Source organism: Phalangium opilio, unplaced genomic scaffold, assembly GCF_054372755.1.
Source record: "Phalangium opilio isolate 3A_F unplaced genomic scaffold, DU_Popi_V2 ptg000048l_1, whole genome shotgun sequence".
Lineage (NCBI taxonomy): Eukaryota > Metazoa > Arthropoda > Arachnida > Opiliones > Phalangiidae > Phalangium > Phalangium opilio.
In genome coordinates, this window is record NW_028324170.1 from 2663563 (window position 1) to 2684977 (window position 21415).

General features: G+C 37.4%; 1 protein-coding gene and 1 long non-coding RNA gene across 2 annotated transcripts; one reads left to right on the forward strand and one right to left on the reverse strand.

Moving 5' to 3' along the window:
• The first annotated feature begins 1733 nt into the window (after positions 1-1733).
• LOC149673673 (uncharacterized) lies at positions 1734-20728 on the forward strand. The gene is made up of 3 exons (XR_016366900.1): positions 1734-2114; positions 14902-15083; positions 15157-20728. It is a non-coding gene; the product is annotated as an uncharacterized LOC149673673 (long non-coding RNA).
• Positions 13260-15324, reverse strand: LOC149673674 (uncharacterized). Its single transcript, XM_089839320.1, has 4 exons — positions 15015-15324; positions 14681-14955; positions 14506-14620; positions 13260-14448 (listed from the first exon to the last, which is right to left on the reverse strand). Exons 1-4 carry the CDS (start codon positions 15322-15324, stop codon positions 13421-13423), a joined length of 1728 nt encoding a protein of 575 aa, XP_089695446.1. The 3' UTR covers positions 13260-13420.
• Positions 20729-21415: the final 687 nt, after the last annotated feature.

Sequence of the window (21415 nt, forward strand, 5' to 3'; positions counted from 1 at the left end):
GTAATTGATTTTAAGAGTGGTATAAATTCATGGATCTTATACAAATCCAGAGACGGTGTAAATTCAAGGATATCGATAGCGTACATCTGGTATATCAAGGTCACTCTATAAATTTATTTAAGAACGAATCGTTTAAAGGTGTAGGTGATTGCATTTGGTCGCAAAAAAATATTTATAATTTTTTCCTGGCTGGTCCTCTTGAACTATACAAAGTCCATGACAAATCCAGTTCAAAATTTACGAGCCACAATTCAATTTCTTATTTGTTTCCATACGTCATGAAGAACACGTAATTAACTTCTATTCACGAATCGTAAACATAAACACTAGACTTAACAATTATTTTTTGAGGAAATAATATGAGGATATATTTTGTCAACTTATGAAATGAATAACAACACGCCGAGATAAAAATAAGAAAACGAATCAACAACTTAACGAAAATTTCAAGTAAAAAACACAACAAGAGTCTCTCTCCGTTTATCAGGTGACAGGACTATAAGGCTTATCGACGTTCGCTTGAAATAAATTCAACAACAATCGAAGAGAACATAAGTAAATTAATGTCAACTATAAGTTTATAAGACTTTTTTCAGGTTTCGCCTTGTTATAGGGGCCAATCAATGCTTGGGAGTCAATATCTCCGTAACTAAATATATAGACCCCTTGTTCTGGTGACACTTTCAACTTAGTTTGACCTTAAGAACACAACCCTTAATTTATGGCAGACTCATCAACAGAAACACCCTGTATACCTAGTATTTTTAGGCTCCCATGTTCGTCCACAGTCAAATACTTGTTCTTAGCAGGGAGAAATGAGGTAAGATGGAGTTGAAATGAAGATGGGCGACCTGGGGCACCGAAACTGTCCCAGTGTACCTTGTGCAAGCCTCTACCCATCGGTATTCGACTGTTGAGTGCTGCATTGTATTTGTACGAGAACTATAGCTTCTATTTTAAAGACAGGGGGGGGGGCTTCTTACGATTCTGTACTGTACGTCCCTACCTAAAAGCTGAGGATGCTGGGAGGACTTCAGTGCCGTATAGATGGGGGTAGAGACTGCAACGCTATCGGTATGGGGGCTTCTACTCCATCACTCTCTCCTTCAAGTTCTTAGCAATAGTGTCACGTGTACTTAATTCGAAATTCTTTTACATTACAAGCCGATATATAGCATACATGGAGACTTACGTAGGGAATCAATTTATTTATGAAAAGAAAGGAAATTCTAGCTTGACTATCTATTGAGGCGTTGAGAGCCAGTGATAATCTGACAAGTTTTCTTGTAAGAAGAGAAGATTATGCTAATGAGTTGTTGGAAAAAGAAGCCCCTGGTCCTCCCGAGTAAGGAAGAAGCAAACACGTCATCCAAAGGGTCCTAATCCCCCAAAATGTGACTGCCGAAGCGACCCGCGTCAACCGAAACTCGTAAAATTCTTCCTTATAGACCCCACCGTCCTCCCCTCCCTCCCCTGGTCGAACTTTTTGACAAAATTCGAAAATGGGACCCGCAGAAATTGAGACGCCATCGTTGCCATAAAATCTAGATTTCCCCCCATTAAGTCGAATTTATTTCCTTAAAGGGATTGTGAAATATATATAATATAAATTAAAAGTAATTTCATACGCTTTCCCTGATCAATCAAAGCCGAATTAATTAGTTAAATATTTTCCTTGCAGAGAAATTGCAGCTAACGCCTAACCCTGCCCTTACCTAACAAAATATGTTTGGGGTATTTATCACCTTAAGAAGATCAACCAATCAACGTTCCTAAAACTAAAACTCTACTTTCGACTTCTTAACGACGTTCTTAGGTCAAGTGGGTCTTCGGAGATAACAGTCCTACATAAGCGTACAAGTACAACCAACCATTCCTTTAAAAATCGATTGATCGAGAGTTATTTAGCGAAATTGACGTCGCCAGCTCTATGATATATATATATTTTAAGTGACAAACTAGGATATGTTTTGTGATACGGGCTTGAACATTCTAAATTGGATAGAGACACTGTCGCCGAATTGTCTGCGACATTTCGCGCCTTTAACAACGTATTTCAATCAGGGATCATCATTTTGACGCGACAAAGATTCGTATAGATACAAAGGGAATGGGTAAGTTAATGTTACAACGTATTTAAAATTGCCTTTAAGTCAACCATTCTTTGGTTATCTATTCTTGGAAATGTTTAAAGTTAATTTAAAGTTTGTCGGCGGGCGCGCGCTGAAATTTTCATCACTGACAATGACAATAATAAAAAGGATTCTTATTTATATAGTTAATTTAAAATCGATCGATTGATTTAATTTAGGCTTAGCGAGAAGTAAAAAATAGGTTGGGAAATAGGTTTAAAAATTAAATATTAAATAAATTATTTCAAATTAATTTACTAAAATCAAATCCAATATTTGTTAAATTATTCTATAAATTTTTCCCAGGGGTTTTCCCATTGCGACCTATCCGATTACATATCTTTGGCATGACGCATGACGCGTCCCATATATGGATGGACAGCTAGACTGGTTAGCTAGTCTAGGAGACGCGATATTCAATCCAATTTAACCATATTAATTTAGCGTTGCGTGCGTGAAATCAGAATAATTCCTGTTATATGATGATGGAAGAAAAGGCCGGTCTAGTAAGAGAGGGAGGAGGGTGCGAGGGAGGCCGTTTGACGCGCTCAATGAATGTTGCCGACAATAGGACGCCAAAACTATTTATCGTCGAGCACAGATTGACTCAAGGACCGACAACAAAAGACGTACCAATTGCTCTTCCTATATGCAATTCCCCAAAAAGATACGCTCTATCCACGAAGTTATCAAAACTTTTCAAAATGTCGGGGCTAAAATGGACCACCTTGTTGCCTTAAGACGGAACATTCTGTATATGGATTCAATTAAGACGTCTATATATGACTTCAAACAAAAAGTGACCTTGATATACCATTAAACTACAGACGCTAATCATTTACATCCCCTTCGAGCTTTAAACAGTGATTTCTGAAATTAAATTTAGAAAATTAACCTTGATATACTAGAGAGAAAATTAACCTTAATATACTAGAGAGAAAATTAACCTTGATATACTAGAGAGAAAATTAACCTTGATATACTAGAGAGAAAATTAACCTTGATATACTAGAGAGAAAATTAACCTTGAAATACTAGAGAGAAAATTAACCTTGATATACTAGAGAGAAAATTAACCTTGATATACTAGAGAGAAAATTAACCTTGATATACTAGAGAGAAAATTAACCTTGATATACTAGAGAGAAAATTAACCTTGATATACTAGAGAGAAAATTAACCTTGATATACTAGAGAGAAAATTAACCTTGATATACTATAAAGAAAGCTAACGGATCCCTTGATATACTAGAGAAAGCTAACGGATCACTTTATATACTCGAACATACCGTTCCATTATACTGAAGGGGTTTTTTGCCGTTCTCCCAGTGTTGCCAGGCCGCTGATAAGCAGTTCAGTTTGAATCGGTACTTGACCAACTTGACTAGCAGAGGGCCTGACAACACTGCACTGCACTGAAGTCTATAAGCCGAGGGTGAGGGGGGAGGAATTTGATGTATAGCCCCAACAATAGTGAAAATTATCCATAGATATTTTTGCAAAAAAAACAACGCTAATAACTTCGAATTGAATTGACTTCTATATGTGCAAGTTACTCTAGCTATGTGCTCCGCAGACAAACTATAGATAAAAATAAAGGTCGCAAAGTTTAAATACATCTAATAGAAAATATTTTCAAAACGTTACGTACAATAATCTGTGTGTGTATATATGGAATAAAACATACACCACCCTTCTATTGAGAAAAGGCGAAACGAAAAGAAACGAGCCTTGATTAATATTTGCCACTTAAATGATTTGAGAGAGAGAGAGAGACTGAGCTTGTTTTCTTGTTATTCTCCATTCTATATATGTATGTGATTCAAATGGCGACAATTTTCTTAGTGAACCAATTTATCTATAGCTATAGCGTCAGAGATAATATTAACTTTATTGAAAAAATGAAAATCAACTTGAATGATTTGCTATTTTTAAAGTTTTGCAGTGCGTTCAAATGGTTTGTCGGATGAAGTTCTAAGGCGCATGCAAGCACCAAAGCAAATTTAATGATACTTGGAACGATTACTCTATGGAATCTTTTCTTTCCAATGTGGTGCTTTTAATATAACTCTAAGTACCATTGAACCAAAGTTGCAATTAGTGAAACCAAAGTTGCAATTAATGAAACCAAAGTTGCTATTAATTTACATTTATAGTTGCTGAGACAAAATTTTAAACGCGATTCTCGTGATATTTGGTGCGATTACTGTATGGAATTTACAGTTTCCAATGGTACCTTCAATTTTACTCCAAGTACCATAGAACCAAAGTTACGGTTAAAAACGGCCTTATAGACCTGGAACTCCTATATGGAAACCAGTTCCAACCCTAAATCATCATTAGATATAGTTAGAAGTGTCGCTCAAACCCACCTTAATGTCTACAATCAAGAACACGGTGTCGAGAAAAGGGGTATATAACACCACACCAAGTCACCAACCCAAATGATATCATAAACGAGAGGCGTATATGTATGTATATCTTTAGTTAAACTACATACCAGTTAAACCCGTCCCTTAAAACGTTAAGTTTAAAGTCAGGAAAGCATGGGAAATGTATAGTAAGGTAAGGGATAAGGGTAAACTAACACCGTTTATTGTACCGTCCATAAGGGGAACTTCCCTGAAATCAAAGCGTTGCCGCAAGTACAAGTTAGGCAGGCCTACGACTAAAGCCTTATTCCTCAAGATTACAAAAGAATCCAAGAAGAAGGAGAAGAAGGAAAAAGAAGAAAAAATATGTCAAGTTAGTATTACTATATTTTGTCCCGGCGCGTTTACTAGTGTATAACCATCACGCCACGTTGAATCTATTCTGTTTCCGAGGTTTCCCTAATGTAACAATAAAATTTAAAACCCCAGAGTTTTTAGCTACGCTGAGTTGGGACGATACACCATATCGAGGGGTAAGTCACCTTATTTTCACGGAATAGGGATTTTCATCATGGGGAAATTTTAGAATTTTGAGGAAGAGAGATGTTTGGATCTCGTGATATTTTTAGGAGGTGGAATACGTAGTTGAATCTAGTGAAATTTGAGGAAGATTAAGACGAATAGGAGTTTGAATCTCGTGAAATTAGAGGAAAATTAAACTGAATAGGAGTTTTAATCTCGTGAAATTAGAGGGAAATTAAACCGAATTCATATGAGTTTGGGTCTCGTGAAATTTGAGAAGAATTAAACCGAATTATTATGAGTTTGAATCTCGTGAAATTTGAGTAGAATTAAACCGAATAGAACTTTAAACTCGTGAAATGTGAGAAGAATTAAACCGGATAGAACTTTGAAACTCGTGAAATGTGAGAAGAATTAAACCGGATGGAAGTTGAATCTCGTGAAATTTGAGGAATTTTGATTTAAATCTCCTGAAAAACTGAGGAATAGGGATTTGAATCTCGTGAAAAATTGAGGAATAGGGATTTGAATCTCGTGAAAAATTAAGGAATAGGGATTTGAATCTCGTGAAATTTGAGGAATAGGGATTTGAATCTCGTGAAAATAGAGTAAAAAAAGTGATTTTCCCCTTGTCCAATCCCAACCCAACCCAACGCAACAACTTGCTTCTTCGCTATCAAAGCTAGAACGTGGAAATAAAGATGTCACCCATTTTTTCCCCCGTAACATAAAAAACCTTTCTCGGCGAAGCAACATGCGTCTTTACTACAAGAATAAGCTTACAATATTTTTAAAGCTTACAAATATTATCCTACAATATGGAATTGTAATTTATTCAGAGAGGGGGAGAGGTTGCCACCACTATTTCATAAAAAAATGGTGGTCATATCTTTGTAAGTATAGCGTACTCTCCTTTTGAAGAAGGATACAATAAGGGTGACTTGGGGAGGGGACGGACGACTGCGTCATACGTCACGTAAGGTATAAGCCATGCGCGGCCCATTGTACGCGGGAATCTCCGCGTGTAGCTTTTAAAAAATGATCATTTTTATATAATATTTCTTTTCATTCTGGCACGGGGAACATCTAAAAAAAATTCCCTAAATTCTCTAAAAGGTCCGGTAACATTGTATCCGTGGGTTTTGTAACAAAAATGTATCAATGCGTCTTGTACCTTAATGCGTATATCATAAGTTTATATCTTTCAGCATAAGTTTGATGCTGGTTACTAAGTGGAGTGACGTAGGTCATGGATTCTCTTAAAAGCGACACCAAATGAGCAAGTGGGCTACCAAAAAATTAACAAGCGTCCTTGTCGAACTTGGCTCTCTGTAAGGCTTGCAGTGTAGCGTTACAAACAGTAGGAATTAAGTATCAGGCTTTAGAATATACAGGGTGTTTCATAAAGGGTAATTAAAGGATCTAAGTACAATGGGAAATCCACTTTGAGCCGAAAATGTAACTTCTATCTCCATTTTGCCGTCTGGGCCACTGTTTTCGAGGTTTGAAGAGTGTTTTAGGGATGACCCCTTAATTTAATTAGAAATCATTGTCTTTCAGTTTCTTAATTAAAGGGTCATCCGTAAAACACTCCAATCATAATTTGTTTATGGTGTATCACCCTGTATTTTATAGAACTTACGTAATGTTTTTAATTTGGTTTTAAATACAAGTGAAATATCGAACCCCTAATTTCGAAAATTATTACATAACTTTCATTGTTTATCGAAAATTAATGTCTCAAGCGAAACACACCTAGGCCTAACTTACGTATTTTAATATTTATCCTCTAACGCCAAAGGTTGGTTGGTAAAACGCTCCCTGGAGGCATAAATAATTCTGTGGGTCTCCAAACACGAGGAAGTTAACAAAACATTTGGGGGAACTTCACCCGCACCCCAAGAGGAGGGGAGAGGAGTTGGCTATGGAATAAGTCTCCATGCTCAAATTCGAAACGGCTACAATAACAAGTTTTCGTGTTAGCGATACATGGGTACAAGCCGAAATTTGAACCACAACAAAAGGGTCCTCACTCTTTGCGGGGAACCCCCCTTCAAATCCTAGTCGGGACCCCAAAGAGGGATTCGACACTCTCGCTAGTTTCGAAAGAGATTACATTTAACACACTGAACAGTGTGTATCGCGTTAACAGCGAGTGTCCCCTCGCGTGGGCTTTCAATTGGAAAGAAGATGTAACACTAACAGGGACCCAATAGAGACAGAAGAAAAAAGAAACCGCTTAGAGAGAGAGAGGTCGGTTGAAATCGGACGGGACCGGACCATGGTACTGTGTACCAGGGACCTCAAGCTTCTGACAAAAGAGTATCTGATTTCCCGGTCCGGGACCCTTGCCGAGTTAGATCAAAGAACAACAAGCGTAGTTGGTTGACTTGCTTCGTTCCCGATGGTGGACACAATTTCGGCAACCCCCCCCCACCTCTTTCACGTTCGTTTTGCATGTGGATGGGTCTCTCTCTTCGTCGACAATTGACGAATGTGAAAGGCAAAACATATGCTTGGTAGAAACAGGCCAGGATGATGGTAACACATTAGGGTTAGGGTGTAAAGCCTCTTATGAAGGATTCAATCAAAATATGTTTTCACCAAACTCATACCCTCTCCCCCTCTCCGTATCGTTTGGGTTGATTTGATCGAATCCAAGGATTTCTAATCGAAATTTAAAATTAACTTCTATTAAACACCAACTGATTGATTAATTCACATTTAATCGTGATTAGATTAAATAAATCATATCTAGGTTGATTGAGCTTTTAGAATGTTTTGTATTCGTCGCGATTAAATCATTTAAAATTTTTAAAAACGGTGATCATTTTAATTAAAATGTTTAAATGACTATATCCTTAATTAACCATTTCACTTAACGTCCCCTAACCTGAAGCAATCTATAGTTTTCAGACATGGAGGATTGGTACCATTTTCTGAAAACTATTTATAGTTAACCTCTGACCCCTTTTAAATGACGCTAATCCTTATTTAACCATTTCACTTTACGTGAAGCAACCTACCCTGGCCTAATAGTTAACCTCTGACCCGCTAAAACCTAAATGAAACTGTTAGGGTCACAACAAGGCCAAGGCAGAGAAGAAGCAGGCAAGTTTTATGTCAAGGCTAAAATAAGAAATCTGGGAAAACATACAGAAACAAATTTTCACGCGTATAATGAATTCACACAACAAGTTTGACTTTTTACTTTACAAAAAAAAAAAATCCTGCGGAAACCGTTACTAAAAAGCGCAAGCAACCAAAGCAAGTCTAACCATGACGCCCTAAGAAAATATACCAACACATACGTCACGGTCCCATTATGACCAGGAGAAAAAAATTCAGGGCCCATTGAAAGCGGCTTTAACCAAATCAAAAGAGGGTCTGGGTCCCCAAAAGCGGCCTCCAATACAGCTCGGGGTGTCAGAGGTTTTTGGTGTGTGAGTCCAGACAAGCTAATCACACTGGCATTGTCACCAATACCATGGATGAGGGGGGAATGGAATGACAACGGTTGGGGTTTTTAGAATAATCGTGTTTGCCTGGAAACCATAATTTATCCGGCCCAAAAGCTGACACGCCGCGCTCTATGACGTTTGACCCGAATTTTGATCTGATTAGTTTAGTTGGAAACCCCCAGTTAGTAAACTTCCACATATTGTGGTGATCCCAAGGGGAAATTTGATTTTAATTCGTGGGAAAAAGGTTAAAGGTCACGTTACAATTTTACATTTGCGTTTCTTTATTTCAAATGAAATAACAAGTTTGTTATTTTATTTTCACGAGATTTGGAGTTAGGTGAAATTAAAGGATTAAATTAATATTTTATTTTCACGAGATTTTAGGTGAAATCTCGTGAAATTCAACTAATTTCACGAGATATCCAAGGAATCACGTGTAGTAATGTCGTAAGTGACTCGTTCTCCGAAATTAACTCGTATCTCTAGCAATGAGAAAAGCCAAACCTCACAGAAAATATATGGCAAAACCCTTGCAAATTTGTTTGTAACTGAAAATTTATGAGAAGTGGTCGGTTTTACAAGCCTTATTTAACGTGACTAGAGATTGAACATTAGCGATAACGCAGCCACGCAGATGCCAAGTAAAGTTCCATCAAGATCTGCTGGCAAATTCATTTTATATAAATATAACTTGGAAATAAATTATCCAGCAGTTCCAAATTCTCCAGATAACCTTTGAGACTTATTTTTACCACCATAAGATTGTTGTAAAGTAACGACGCGATGTTCTTTTCGGGATCCCTGATACTTCCCGCGTTTTGTGATAGAGGATTCAATCGTGGTCAACCTTTTCGCTACCCCCACAAGGGACCCCCAAAATTTTGGGCTCAGAGAGCAGCCGGGGAAAGAAAAGAGAAGAACCGATCGAGATTCGAGGCTGCAGATTTCTCTGATTTCTCTTATAACACAGTTGTTAAAACCCTCCCTCCCTTGTGAGTTGCGGCGATTTTGGGGAATGTCCTGCCCCATTGTATCTCGGATTACAGAGGGGCTTATAAGGAGCTTTTCAATGCGGCGGTGCATGGGGTTTTTTAAACCCCCACCCCATCCCTGATTCCTCCTGGGTCTCTTACCCCCGAAAGGATGTAAACATCGCGCGGTACCTTTTTACTTTACAAACGAAAACATTTTACCCAAATTTGCTTTAGAATTAGAAATAGGGGGAAACGAAAACATTTTTATATTTTGACCTACCAACTTTGGTACACGTCACAACTATGGTTCGGTGAATGATACGTGGAAACCCGTTGAAGACGCGATAGTCCTAATTATCTACTACGCAATCATGCTAATTACTTAGTCCTATGCATAGAGTAGGGGTTGAGATATTAATTAAACAAAATCCATTTAAATATACAGTGCGTGTCTGATAAGTCCGCCATAAATTAAGGGGATGTTCTTTGGGAAATCAATTTTGAGTCGAAAATGTAACTTCTATCTCCATTTCGCGGTCCGAGTCACTGTTTTCGAGTTAAGATTGGGTGGAGTATTTTACGGATGACCCCTTAAATTTAATTAAAAAATTGAAAGACAATGATTTCTAATTTAATTAAGGGGCCATCCCTAAAACTCTCTTGTAAATCATAACTCAAAAACAGTGGCCCTTTAGGGCAAAATAGAGATGGAAGAAAACTTTACATTTTCGACTCAAAATCGTTTTCCCAAAGAATATCAACCTTAATGCCTGATTTATCAGAAACACTACGTAATTAACAATACAGAAGCCCGCATTCAGTACTCCCTCATCGGGCAACGAAGCTATGACGCTGAGTAAGATATGGTTCAACTTTTGATCTACCCAGCGATAGCAATGGCAGCTAGAAATGTTAACGTAGCTCTCTTCACTGCCTGACTCTTCAGGCGCTTTCTATTTGCTTTTGACGATACAAAACACTTCGAAGTAAGCGAAAAATATTCCATTAGAAATCGGCTTGAAGCTAAAAATCTTTTGAAGATTATTCAAGCGTATTTATGTTGGAAAAACTCTTAAACACTTTAGGCTTAACTCAGAAAACCTAAAGGGCCCAAGATATATTTTTTTCAGGGTATTGTACGGGTGTCGGGTTAAGCCCCTATTTAGCGAAATCGTTCGAGAACCTATTCTATTCAATGGTATTTTGGAGAGATGCAGGGGTGTTGAGTTTTTTCGGCGCTGGTAGGGGGTGTGTTGTCGATTGTCATGACGCTAGCCTGATGGCCAACATGTCATAATAGAAGCCCCTTTTTAGACCGTATTCACCATAAAGGGTTCCCCTCTCTACAAAAGTGCAACCATACCTATTTTCAACTGATCTTTTTGATCATACCGACATTATTGTTATATTGGTCAGTGAAAAATAGGGGGTTGACCTTTCATACGGTAGCCACAATTTGAAATCATTTTCAGAGGTATTAGGCCTACCTGAATTTCCTTCATTTGATTTTCCGTAATTATTTTTTAGACCAAAAAACAAGAACAAGAAAAATTAGTTGTCAATATTAACAGGGATATTTGTTAAGAATGATGTGTGCACTAAAGGAACTAGAGCAAATGACTCGCAACACTTGTCTAGAGTCAACTTTAATTTGGAAAGTACGTTCGTTATTACAATCCCAAAAACTCTAAAAATCTTCCCTATTAAATCAAATTCTCCGATGTCATCGTTAAAATTCCTCGTTTTTTCCACGCATATTTTTCCCTGACCAGTGGCAACACTACATCTAAACCAAGAAGCGAACAAACAATCGTTATTCGTCGAACTCCGAGCTCCTATTTGACCCCCCCCCCCAATATAGTAGCATTAAGAAAAATTAGGCAATAACTTTATTTAATTTTAAAGCATTCTCATATACAGGGTGTTTGTGAAAAGTCCATCAATAATGAAAGGGCGTATTTATTGGGCCATTTTGAGTCGAAAATGTTCTATGACATTTTGCCGTCCGAGCCACGGTTTTCGAGTTATGATTTGAATATTTTAGGGATGACCCCTTCATTAAATTAGCGCTGTCTTTCAATTTCTTAATTAAATTTAAGGGGTCATCCGTAAATTACTCCAATCATAACTTGAAAACAGTGGCCCGAACGGAAAAATGTCATAGAACATTTTCGACTCAAAATGGCCCAATAAATACGCCCTTTCATTATTGATGGACCTTTCACAAACACCCTGTATACTGAATTTGGTTTCTTGAAGCGGATAAAAAAGGTAGTTTCAGGCGGGACTAGGGTAGCATATGGTTGAAAAGGGGGCCCAACGTAAGGGTCCCCGCTTATTTTTAACATCTTTGAAACCCAATATGACCTGGGCATCGCCATATAAAAATAAGGCTTCCATTTTTCTAGACTCCTGAAAAGGTGTTTGCCAAACGTTTTTCATTTCTTTACCGGGAAGTTTTAAAACATCCAACCCATCTCCGGCCAAATGTTTAGAGAGAGAGAGAGAGAGAGAAAAAAAACGCCATCTCAGTTTACAGAGGTCTTAGTTTAATCCCTCGATTTCTCAATGAAAACCTAAGCCATAACCTAAACTCGGGATGAGCACTTCGAAAGAGTACTTACTATACAGGGTGTTTCTGATAAGTCTGCCATAAATTAAAGATTGTGTTCTTAGGCTGAAACTGAGTGGAAAGTGAATTTAAGAACATGGGGTTCTGCAACATTTAGTTACGGAGTTATGGGTTCCCAAACACTGATTGGCCCATAAGACAGGGGTAATAGGGAGTAAGACCATACATCAGCCAATTCAGTAGTCTTCAATCAAAGAATGTTATTGAACCTTTATTTAGCAGAAGTGTACCAATAAATGGGTAGAAGTCTGCAAAAGGTTATGTAAAGCTACTCTGTCCTTGTTTTAGGGGTCAATTCATGTTTGGGATTCCACATCTCTGCACGTAACTAAATGTTGTAGACCCCATCCATGTTCTGGTGACACTTTCCAGTGACTCAATTTGACCCTAAGGACACGCCCTTTAATTTACGTCAGACTTATCGTAAACACCCTGTACATACCACCAGAATTTCCAAGGAAACCCGAAGACCGCAAGACAAAGATGGCCCATATGCAGTTTAAACAGCAGCCGACATAAATAAATATATGGGATCCCAATACAAAAAAAAAACAATAAAAGCCATGGGAAATCCTTGAATCATTCCATGAGAATTTTCATTTTGAAAATCACGTGGGGTTTTTGCTAATCCACGTGACAGAGAAATTTTGTTTTGAATCACGTGGGACGGTGGGGTGTTGTTTTCTTTATTGACAACCAAACTTTAACTTGATATATTTTATCATTCTTTTGAAATTAGTGCCAAAATAACACGAGGTTTTTTTTAATAGATTTTTGGAGAGTCAAATATTTTTAAAAAACAAAACAAATCTACAAATCTACAAAAACAGGTGGTTATACCTGAAACGCTATACTACACCTTTAAACTATGAGCGACGAAGCGTTAGAAAATTCGTAATGTCACTACCTTTAAAAAAATCCGCTCTGATGTATACTGTATTTGCGCTTTCTTCTTCTTCGACAACATCTAAGATTTAAAAAGTCCCCTTCTTCCCTGGCTGCTTCTTCCCGTATACTTTAAGGGAGGATTCGGTATATATATCTGGTGTCAAATAACGGACTTTTTTTTCACTAAGAGTATTAGAAGCATGGGGGTTTTCAAATCTCGATGGGCTCTAAACAATATTTTTAAGCCTAGGTCTAATTTAAAAACATTAAGACCATTATGATTGGAGATATCACGTTTTTATTGTTTGAAAAAATACATAAAAAGAGTTTCGACTGAGATTGGAGATATCAAGCTTTTATTGTTAGAAAAAATACTTGTAGAGAGAACTAAAGAAAAAATACTTAAAAAGAGTTTCGACTGAATCATTCAGGGTTATTAAAGTTTGCGGTCATGGTTCAGGTACATTTTCAATGGATTTGGTATGGGAAGGAGGTTAATTTTCTCTCTAATGAGCATCGTGTAGCTTTCCTCTTCCATTTGAACGTCATCTTCATTTGAATCTGTATCTTCATCGGCCACCCTTGTCCAAATAATTGGGGATTGCCTTTTACGGAATGAATCGGCGTTTTTCCCATCCCCATCTTCAATATCGTCATCATCCTCATCCCCATATTCAATATCGTCGTCATCCTCATCCCCATCTTCAATATCGTCATCATCCACATCATCATCTTCTTCGATGGCTCTTTTTCTATCTGATGAACCTGAAGGACGAAATTCGATGGTGGTTGAAGGATCCATTTCTTCTTCATCACTACCATGTTCAGCATTCGTCGCCGCATCTTTAGCTGGCAAGGCTTTGCGACGATGACGAAATAATTTGGTTTCAAGACGTTCGTCATCGTAGGACTTATTGGTGGCCTTTTCCTCGGTTTTTAATAAAGGAACATCAGACGGTGTTGACGTTTTCCCATTTTGAGGAACTTGTAAAGAAGTACCACCACCACCACCGCTGGTTCCTTCTCCTAAGGGGTTTCTTGACGCACCCTCTCTTATTTTTATAGCCGAATTTGGTGTTGATGCTGCAACAGAGGACTGTAATGTCAATTCCAAGGAAGATTCCATTTCATCGCTATCTTCATCAGTATCTTCGCTGGACGAACTTAATGCATCTCCATCATCATTCAATCTATCCATTCTTCTACGATTCAAACGTTGACGACGGTTTACAATTCTACAAAACACCCCTGACTCTTCATCAACATAGAATGAAGGCTCAGCTTGTTCGGCGCCTTGACCACTGTCTTCGCTTTCATCTATGACAATTCTGATTACTTTCTTGCGTTTGGGATTGCGCCTCTTGTGTTCTTTGAGATTAGGGTGTTCCTTATCCACATTGCTCTTGAGGGTTTGACGTATTTTTAAACGGCAGACTTCCATTAATGTCAGAGGTTCAAAATCAGCTGTTGAATAATTAAAGGTTATTGTTGCGATTTAGATTAGCCTAAGGGGATACTAACGTAGCTTAACAGTTTCTTCCGAGTTTTGGGCTGGCAAAATTAATGGTGCAAATGAAACTGGAAGAATTGATTTTGTATCCCAGATATCTTGGCTAGTTCGTTTAATTTGTAATAACTAATGAAAAACTTTCAATTAATTTAAGGAAGGGGTTGGTTAATTTCTTATAACAATGACCTGGTCTCCTAAAGGCATTAAAAGAATTCCGCCAATTTTGATTAGGTTTTTCATGTAATTTTCGTGTTCTTTTGGACAACTCTTTCCGCAATAAACCCTATCATATTGCCTAGAACTAGAATCCAATTGCAAACAATTCCCAACAACAAACTGCGGCTCGCAAAATTCGTATTCGTCTAAAGCTAAAGAATTTGCCTTAAATTCTTTTAATTTCATTTCAGCATACTCCACGACATCAAAGTGAAGTTCCACACCGTGGTTCACTCCATATGGACCTAATGGATCAAGATAAATCAAGTTCCACCTCAATGAAAGGCATTGGTTTTTGATTTACCTATTGCCAACCCAACCATGGTACTCAAATACCCAGTACCACTTCCCAAATTAAGAAAAGACAGTCCAGGTTCTAGTTTCAGAGATTCCAACACCTCTGAATAAATACAAGGTGCTAATAAGTTTAAATTTCCATAATTCAGTGTTAAATCCGGCCTGTAGGCTAATTGCTTGGAACTATCTAAACAATAATCAGCCCTATCAACAGCCCGGAAAATGCGTTCAACCAGGATGGTTTTAATAAATCCAGCTTCCACTAAATAGTCAACAAGTTCATCATTATCCTCTCCTCTACTCAAAGCACCTCCCATCTCGCGATTATCAGGAAAACCCTAGAAATAGACCAAAAGGAACCCTTAAAAGTACGTTTTTTTAGGCTTAAAATGTTGTTATACAAGAGTTTGAGAAATGATAGGACAATGTTTATTACACACATTCACAGTCTAATTTTATAACATAATTTAAAACGCACTAAACCGGGCTTTGTTTGAAAAATTTGGGTTTAATCATGATTAATTTAAAACTAGCAAAGTCATCTTAATTAATGTGAAATTAGCGTAATGACGATGTATAAAAATGTTTGGGACGTTTAGGTATGCTATATCAATACTACGTGTTAACGTGACAACTTGTTTTTATTAAGCCTAAATTGCGTCGGTAACTGAAGAAAAATTATCTTTTACGAAACCATAAAGATATTTATATTATAATTACTTGATTTGATGGAAGAAATTCAAGAAAATAGGTTTAAATGGACGACTTCTTATATCAAACAGCAGACACACTACTCATTGCTCTGCTCAAGCTAACCAAAGTCCAAAACCAAAACCAAAACATTAAATGTTTGTGACGTCACGGTACCGCGAAACTTGTAGATTGATTTTGTAGATTTCCCGGGTAGCCAATCAGAATGGGTCGAGCGAATATCCCTAAATATACGTGCCAAAGTTTTACAGGGAAGCTTCAGTTTTCACTCTGGTTTTTACCGCAATGTTGAAAATGGTTTCATATTCATAATTAGTCCTTAATAATTAGTCAATTCAGACCTCCAAATTATCCAATAAGAGTTTAACTACGGGTTTAAACCTTAGGTTTATAGTTTATAGTAATTATTTAATATCAAAAACCAATTTGAAGATTGTATGAACCACTCATAATCTGCCTTTACCAGGAAGGGGTCAAGAATAAGAAAAAAGGTCCAGTTTTAGACGTAAAATATTGACTGTTTCTCGTAATATTTCATATATATGTAAGTATAACTTTAAAGGGATAGAACCAATCTTTTCCGACTAGTATTAGATGGCGGCAGTTTTAGGTAGAAAAATGCGCCTAAAATTATGTGTGATACAAAAAATCTCGACTAAAGCGGTTAAAATTAAGTAAAGTACGTTAGATGTATTGAAATTCAAACCAACCGCGAAATACTGGCGATCTTGTTTTCCCAATTGTGACGTCGTAATGGGGACCGTTTCCTTAGCTTTATTTGGTTATGCATAACCAAATGACATTGTATTTTAATTTACGCGTAACACCAAAAGCGGATAGATCTCCATTTCCTCCGGGTTTTTAAGGCCAAACAAAAGAGTTAGTTGTCATTGTTAAATGGGATGTTTGTTAAGTAAATATACTTCAACTTGACCTCCATGGGCCGTTTTCAATTTCTCTGACTTGTTTTGGTTAAAATTCTTAGAACCCCCTGACCTTTTTTGAGCCATTTTCAAATTACCTTAATTGGTTTAAAATTCTTAGAACCCCCTGACCTTTGTGGTCCATTTTCAAATTCCCTGCATGGCTTGGTTAAAATTCTCAAAACCCCGCCTGACCATTTTGTGTCATATTCAAACTCCCCGATGCGCTACTCCGGCCTTTCCCCTGAACTGTCATTAGAACCCTATTAATATGTTATCTATCCTTCTGAAATACTACGATAATCGTCATATATCTTATATGACTAACCATTGATTTGAATGTTAAATTTGACAGATGTAAAAGAAAATATAGCTAAGCCTAAATTGAAAGCGAAAAATACAGATAACACTATGAACCTATATAGCCATCAGTATAACATGTGCTGATCGACTACACGAACTTAATGCAATGCGAAATAAATAATTAGATGGATGATCACGTAAGAGTAGGTAATTAGATTGGTTGTTGCTCTGGTCAGCATCGGAAGCGTTGAGGTTAAACAAAAATATAAGCTAAATTTGCACGTCCGAAAACAATATTACTACTAAGGTTAAGGGTGTCGGATACTTGGTTTATTAATCGACGTATTTGAAGGTAAGGGACTGGGCGTCAGTCATAGGAAGTGTTCTACACCGCGCGATTAAAAGTGACCCACGCACGTGCTCCCTAAAAATGGGAGTATATCATTCAGTCAGTGTTAAGCCTATAATTAGACTAAACTCGTGTCATTGTAGCGTAACCCCCTATACCCCAAAAGCTAATCGGTTTCGCTTGCTTGAGCATGACACTCTTTAATTCTTAAAACATACCCTCTGGGTCAGCAGGGGCTATACTAATTCTGGGTGTATATACCCTACGAACCCCAGCTGCTTCGTCCCCGCGATATGAAGTATAGCTATATATGGTGATAAATACTAATTGACAGAGTGAAAACTGAAAAAAAAAGTGATTGTGATGCATGCTTTTGACTCAATGAAAGATGTTTTTAAAATCGCTGGTGATATACAATGTTTATGGAAATAAACTAAGTACCGCTGCACCATGGATGGAATTAATAAGACGAAACACTGCGAGGATATGTTTTATCCAAAAATACTAAAGGTTTAGGCCTTCACCAAAAGATAGCCCAACCTGTCCGCTGTTTCTATTGGTTCTATAAGAATACATAGATTTCTTCCACTTGGGATCTTTAAGAGACCATTTTCTGGGACTTTCTGCTTGAACTAAAGAGGTGGAGGTGTAAAAATTGTCACCCTGACGTCAGGCATAATTTATTCGAGCTGATTAATCACGTGATATCTCCGCGTCTTGCGACCTACGCGCGCCGCAACAGAGTTATCAAAAACATATCGTATAAATTCGAATAACCAATGAGATGCGAGGAAGGAAGAGCTGGTGGTTTAGCCCTTCCCCTTTCCTTAAACCAGATGTTAGTATGGGGTCTATGGTCGTTTAAAGATTCCAAGTCGAAAAAATCTATGTATTCCTGGTTCTACATTTAGCCTATCGTCGCGCCAAAACTGCGAAACTGCGTAATTTAAAATTGTAAATCTTTAGCTATACAATAAACCAACGAGGTACTTATTGAACCATTCGATCAAAAAGACTGTATACCCCTATATTGAGAGATAAATTTCAAATTTGTGAAACAAAATATGCCCTTTTTTCCAGGGAAAAAGTCTTTTGACTGTCATTTTCGATACGGGAGCTTATAAATTAGAGGGGGGTCATAGAGGTCATCTAGTCTTTTTATACCCATAATGTAAGAGGGGTGAGATTTTTTTTCAGGCTATGGAAACCCCTTCCAATTCAAAGTTTTCAGTTTTACACTGTTATTTTAAAACGTTTCTGGTATAATCTATCAATCATGTCTGGCGGTCGACCTACTCTGTAAAAATAACCCCAATAATATCGTCATCCTCCTGGATTGTCCTTAAAATTTAGGGATGAAACTATTTCCTCCTCTTTCTCCGCTTCCCCCAGCAGAATCTCTCCGTTCAGCTCTTGAGCTTCCCTATTGAAGTATCTTTATCTGGTTATGGAGAGAGGCTTTCTTTCTATAACCCTCAAAGGGGGGAGGAGAGGGGAGGGGGGAGGTGGTAGTAGTTTTTGGCGCCCAAAAAGGGGCTAGGCTTTTATGTCAGCAACAAGCGGCCCAACTTTTGGTTTAGCACTCTCTTGAAAACGATGATCACGCGTCTTTCCGAAGATCAGTCAGTTTTGTTCTATATTCTATCTATCCGTTCTCCGTGTTTGATAACAGTTATTTGCGCTCTTGCCACTACGTAATGGTCTTACACCCTCTGTCGGAACACATTCTAGAAGCTTTATCCCCCTTATCCCTATTCCCCATCTCTTCGACAAACTTTATCGAGGAATGTACTTTAGACATCCATGAACAATTTCGATATCCAATTCTAATTTTCTATAGCGCGAGCAAAAGTTCACGGATAAAAACCAAAAGTGTAGTTCATTGACGTTCGCTCGCGCATTGTAAGGTGAAACCCCACCACCAGAATAGTGCCAACCCTCCCTCTGCTGCGTATGGTTAGATATAACTAAAAGGGAAAGACACGGGGGTAAAACTTTGCCTTCCAAATAGCTTTTCGGCGCAGAGACGGCTATGGGTCAACCCTCTTTTATGTCTCGATACCGAGGGTTGCTAACTCCCTTTTTTTGCATCGATGAGGCTTATGACAGTAGGGTCGTCCGCTTCTCATTTTACATGGCATCTACTGGCGCAAAGGCTGGGAACTGTGAACGAAGTATTCTTTTTGTTTTTATCTATAAACTTTTGACGTGGGTTTGTAAATCGAATCGTTTTTGTCGCAACCATTTTACGAATTACAAAAATATTCATTTAATGATTGAAGTTATTCTTGATTTCACTGTATTCTTAACACACACCCACAAAGGGATAGATTTATCCCAATACGATTTTGACTGGAATCTTAGAGGCACTACGTCTTATTCCAGATAACCTAAGCCTAAATAGATATCAGATTTTATCCCTTAAACAACTCATAGCTAAAAAGCCGTATCTTTTAAGGGTTAGAGGTAATAAGATACTTCGTTTATACATTTAAACGTGAGAGTAGATAAGTACCTTATTTGTCTTATCCCTTTTTGGGCTATTTTTACCACCAAAATCTCACATTAAGTTTATACCATTATTTAAAGTGGAGATAAAGATAAGAAAAAAGATTGAATGTAGCTTTGTACGCGTTGTAAATTCAGTCTGGAATAAATTGTGTTTGGGGGAAGGTTTTTTTTTCTTTTGAGATTTTTCTCGTCCATCACAATAATGTTACTGTCAAATTATTGCTTGAATCTGTTTTTTGAGCCAGTTTACAATTATTTTGAAAAAAAAAGGAAGAGATAAAAGTTGAGTTTTTACGAGTGGGCGCTCAACTCTTGTTTTTTTTTTTTTAACAGTTGGTAAGTGATAAAAGTTTTTCAACGAAGTTTCAGGGATCATTTTCAATGGAAAATGATTATCTTTAACTGGGTAGGATTTTTATAATATATATTTTTTTTTGGTTCATCCTAGTTTGAACTACAAAATTGTTCCAATGAATTTTCGAAGATTTTCTCGACCACTGTGTATTAGTACTCTAAGTGGTATTATTATATTTGGTATGACAATTTGGACTTTTGGTTTATGTAGGTTCAAGTAACTTGGTACTGTACCAATGTACATAGGCTGATAGAGGGCAATTTTAAATTTCCATAGTTCTGATGTCCTAAAATATTTCCGTGGAAAACGCGAATATTTTAAAAACTTTAATTACTCGATCTATGGCTTATGTAGGTTAAAGTAGCTTAGTACTAATGGATAGAGGTTAATTTTATCTATGACATTATCAATGTTATTTCCCCTTAATTCTAAAAGACTGTTTGTAACCTAGCTGGTTGTGAAATATCGCTACCACCCTGACAATCCTTTGTAGAATTGAGCGGAATGTTAATTTGATTGTCAAAGGTTTCATTTCCACGCTATTAAACTCAAGGCGTTCCAAATCTCAATTTCTCTGTCTCTTTATCAAGAATTTGAAAGGGTGTAAAGTAATTGAAAATTGGGATCAGTAGCGAGAGGAGGAGGAGGAGGAATTTAAAGGCGGCAATTACAATCCCCGTTTGTTGCAGGACACAAATCAACGAAAAGAGCCTCCGCCAAATAAGCTTCGCAGTAAAAATGGGGTTTCAAATCGCCTCATTTAATTCTTACATCATAATAACACCCTTCAGAGGGGTTAATCTTGACTCAAACCCCCTAATTATCGTTCAATTTCACGCATCAAAATATTTTTCCCTTTCGCGAGTAATAAAATTGTCGCTTTGAAATTAAATTCAAAAGCAAAGGCTTAAGTTTGTTTTGGTCTTTACGATAAAATATTTTCATTTAAGAAGATTAGCAATGGCATTGATCAGGGAAAGGTTAATAGTTGTAGCAGCCGGGTCAAAGGTGATTGACCAATTTATATAGACGCCTTGGCTTACGACGCCATCTTTTAGTGACATTAGAGAAGCTTATTTCACGTACTAGGGTTAATGTAATTAAATTTAATGTATAATGGGCCCAATTTATTCATAATTTATATGCCTATTTATCGAGTTATTTTACTACTATATTGCTGCCCACAATATAATAAGTGGTTCACCCGTCATGGTGGTTTTACCAAGGCGTAATATTTAAACACTTGACTTAAGTTA

Excerpts from the sequence above, each read along its gene's own strand:
- LOC149673674 (XM_089839320.1), bottom strand. The coding sequence starts at position 15,324 with ATGGGAGGTGCTTTGAGTAGAGGAGAGGATAATGATGAACTTGTTGAC. Across the intron at positions 14,621-14,680 it reads TAATGCCTTTAGGAGACCAG|TTATTACAAATTAAACGAAC; the intron begins GTCATTGTTATA and ends GTTTTTCATTAG. Across the intron at positions 14,449-14,505 it reads GGAAGAAACTGTTAAGCTAC|CTGATTTTGAACCTCTGACA; the intron begins GTTAGTATCCCC and ends ATTATTCAACAG.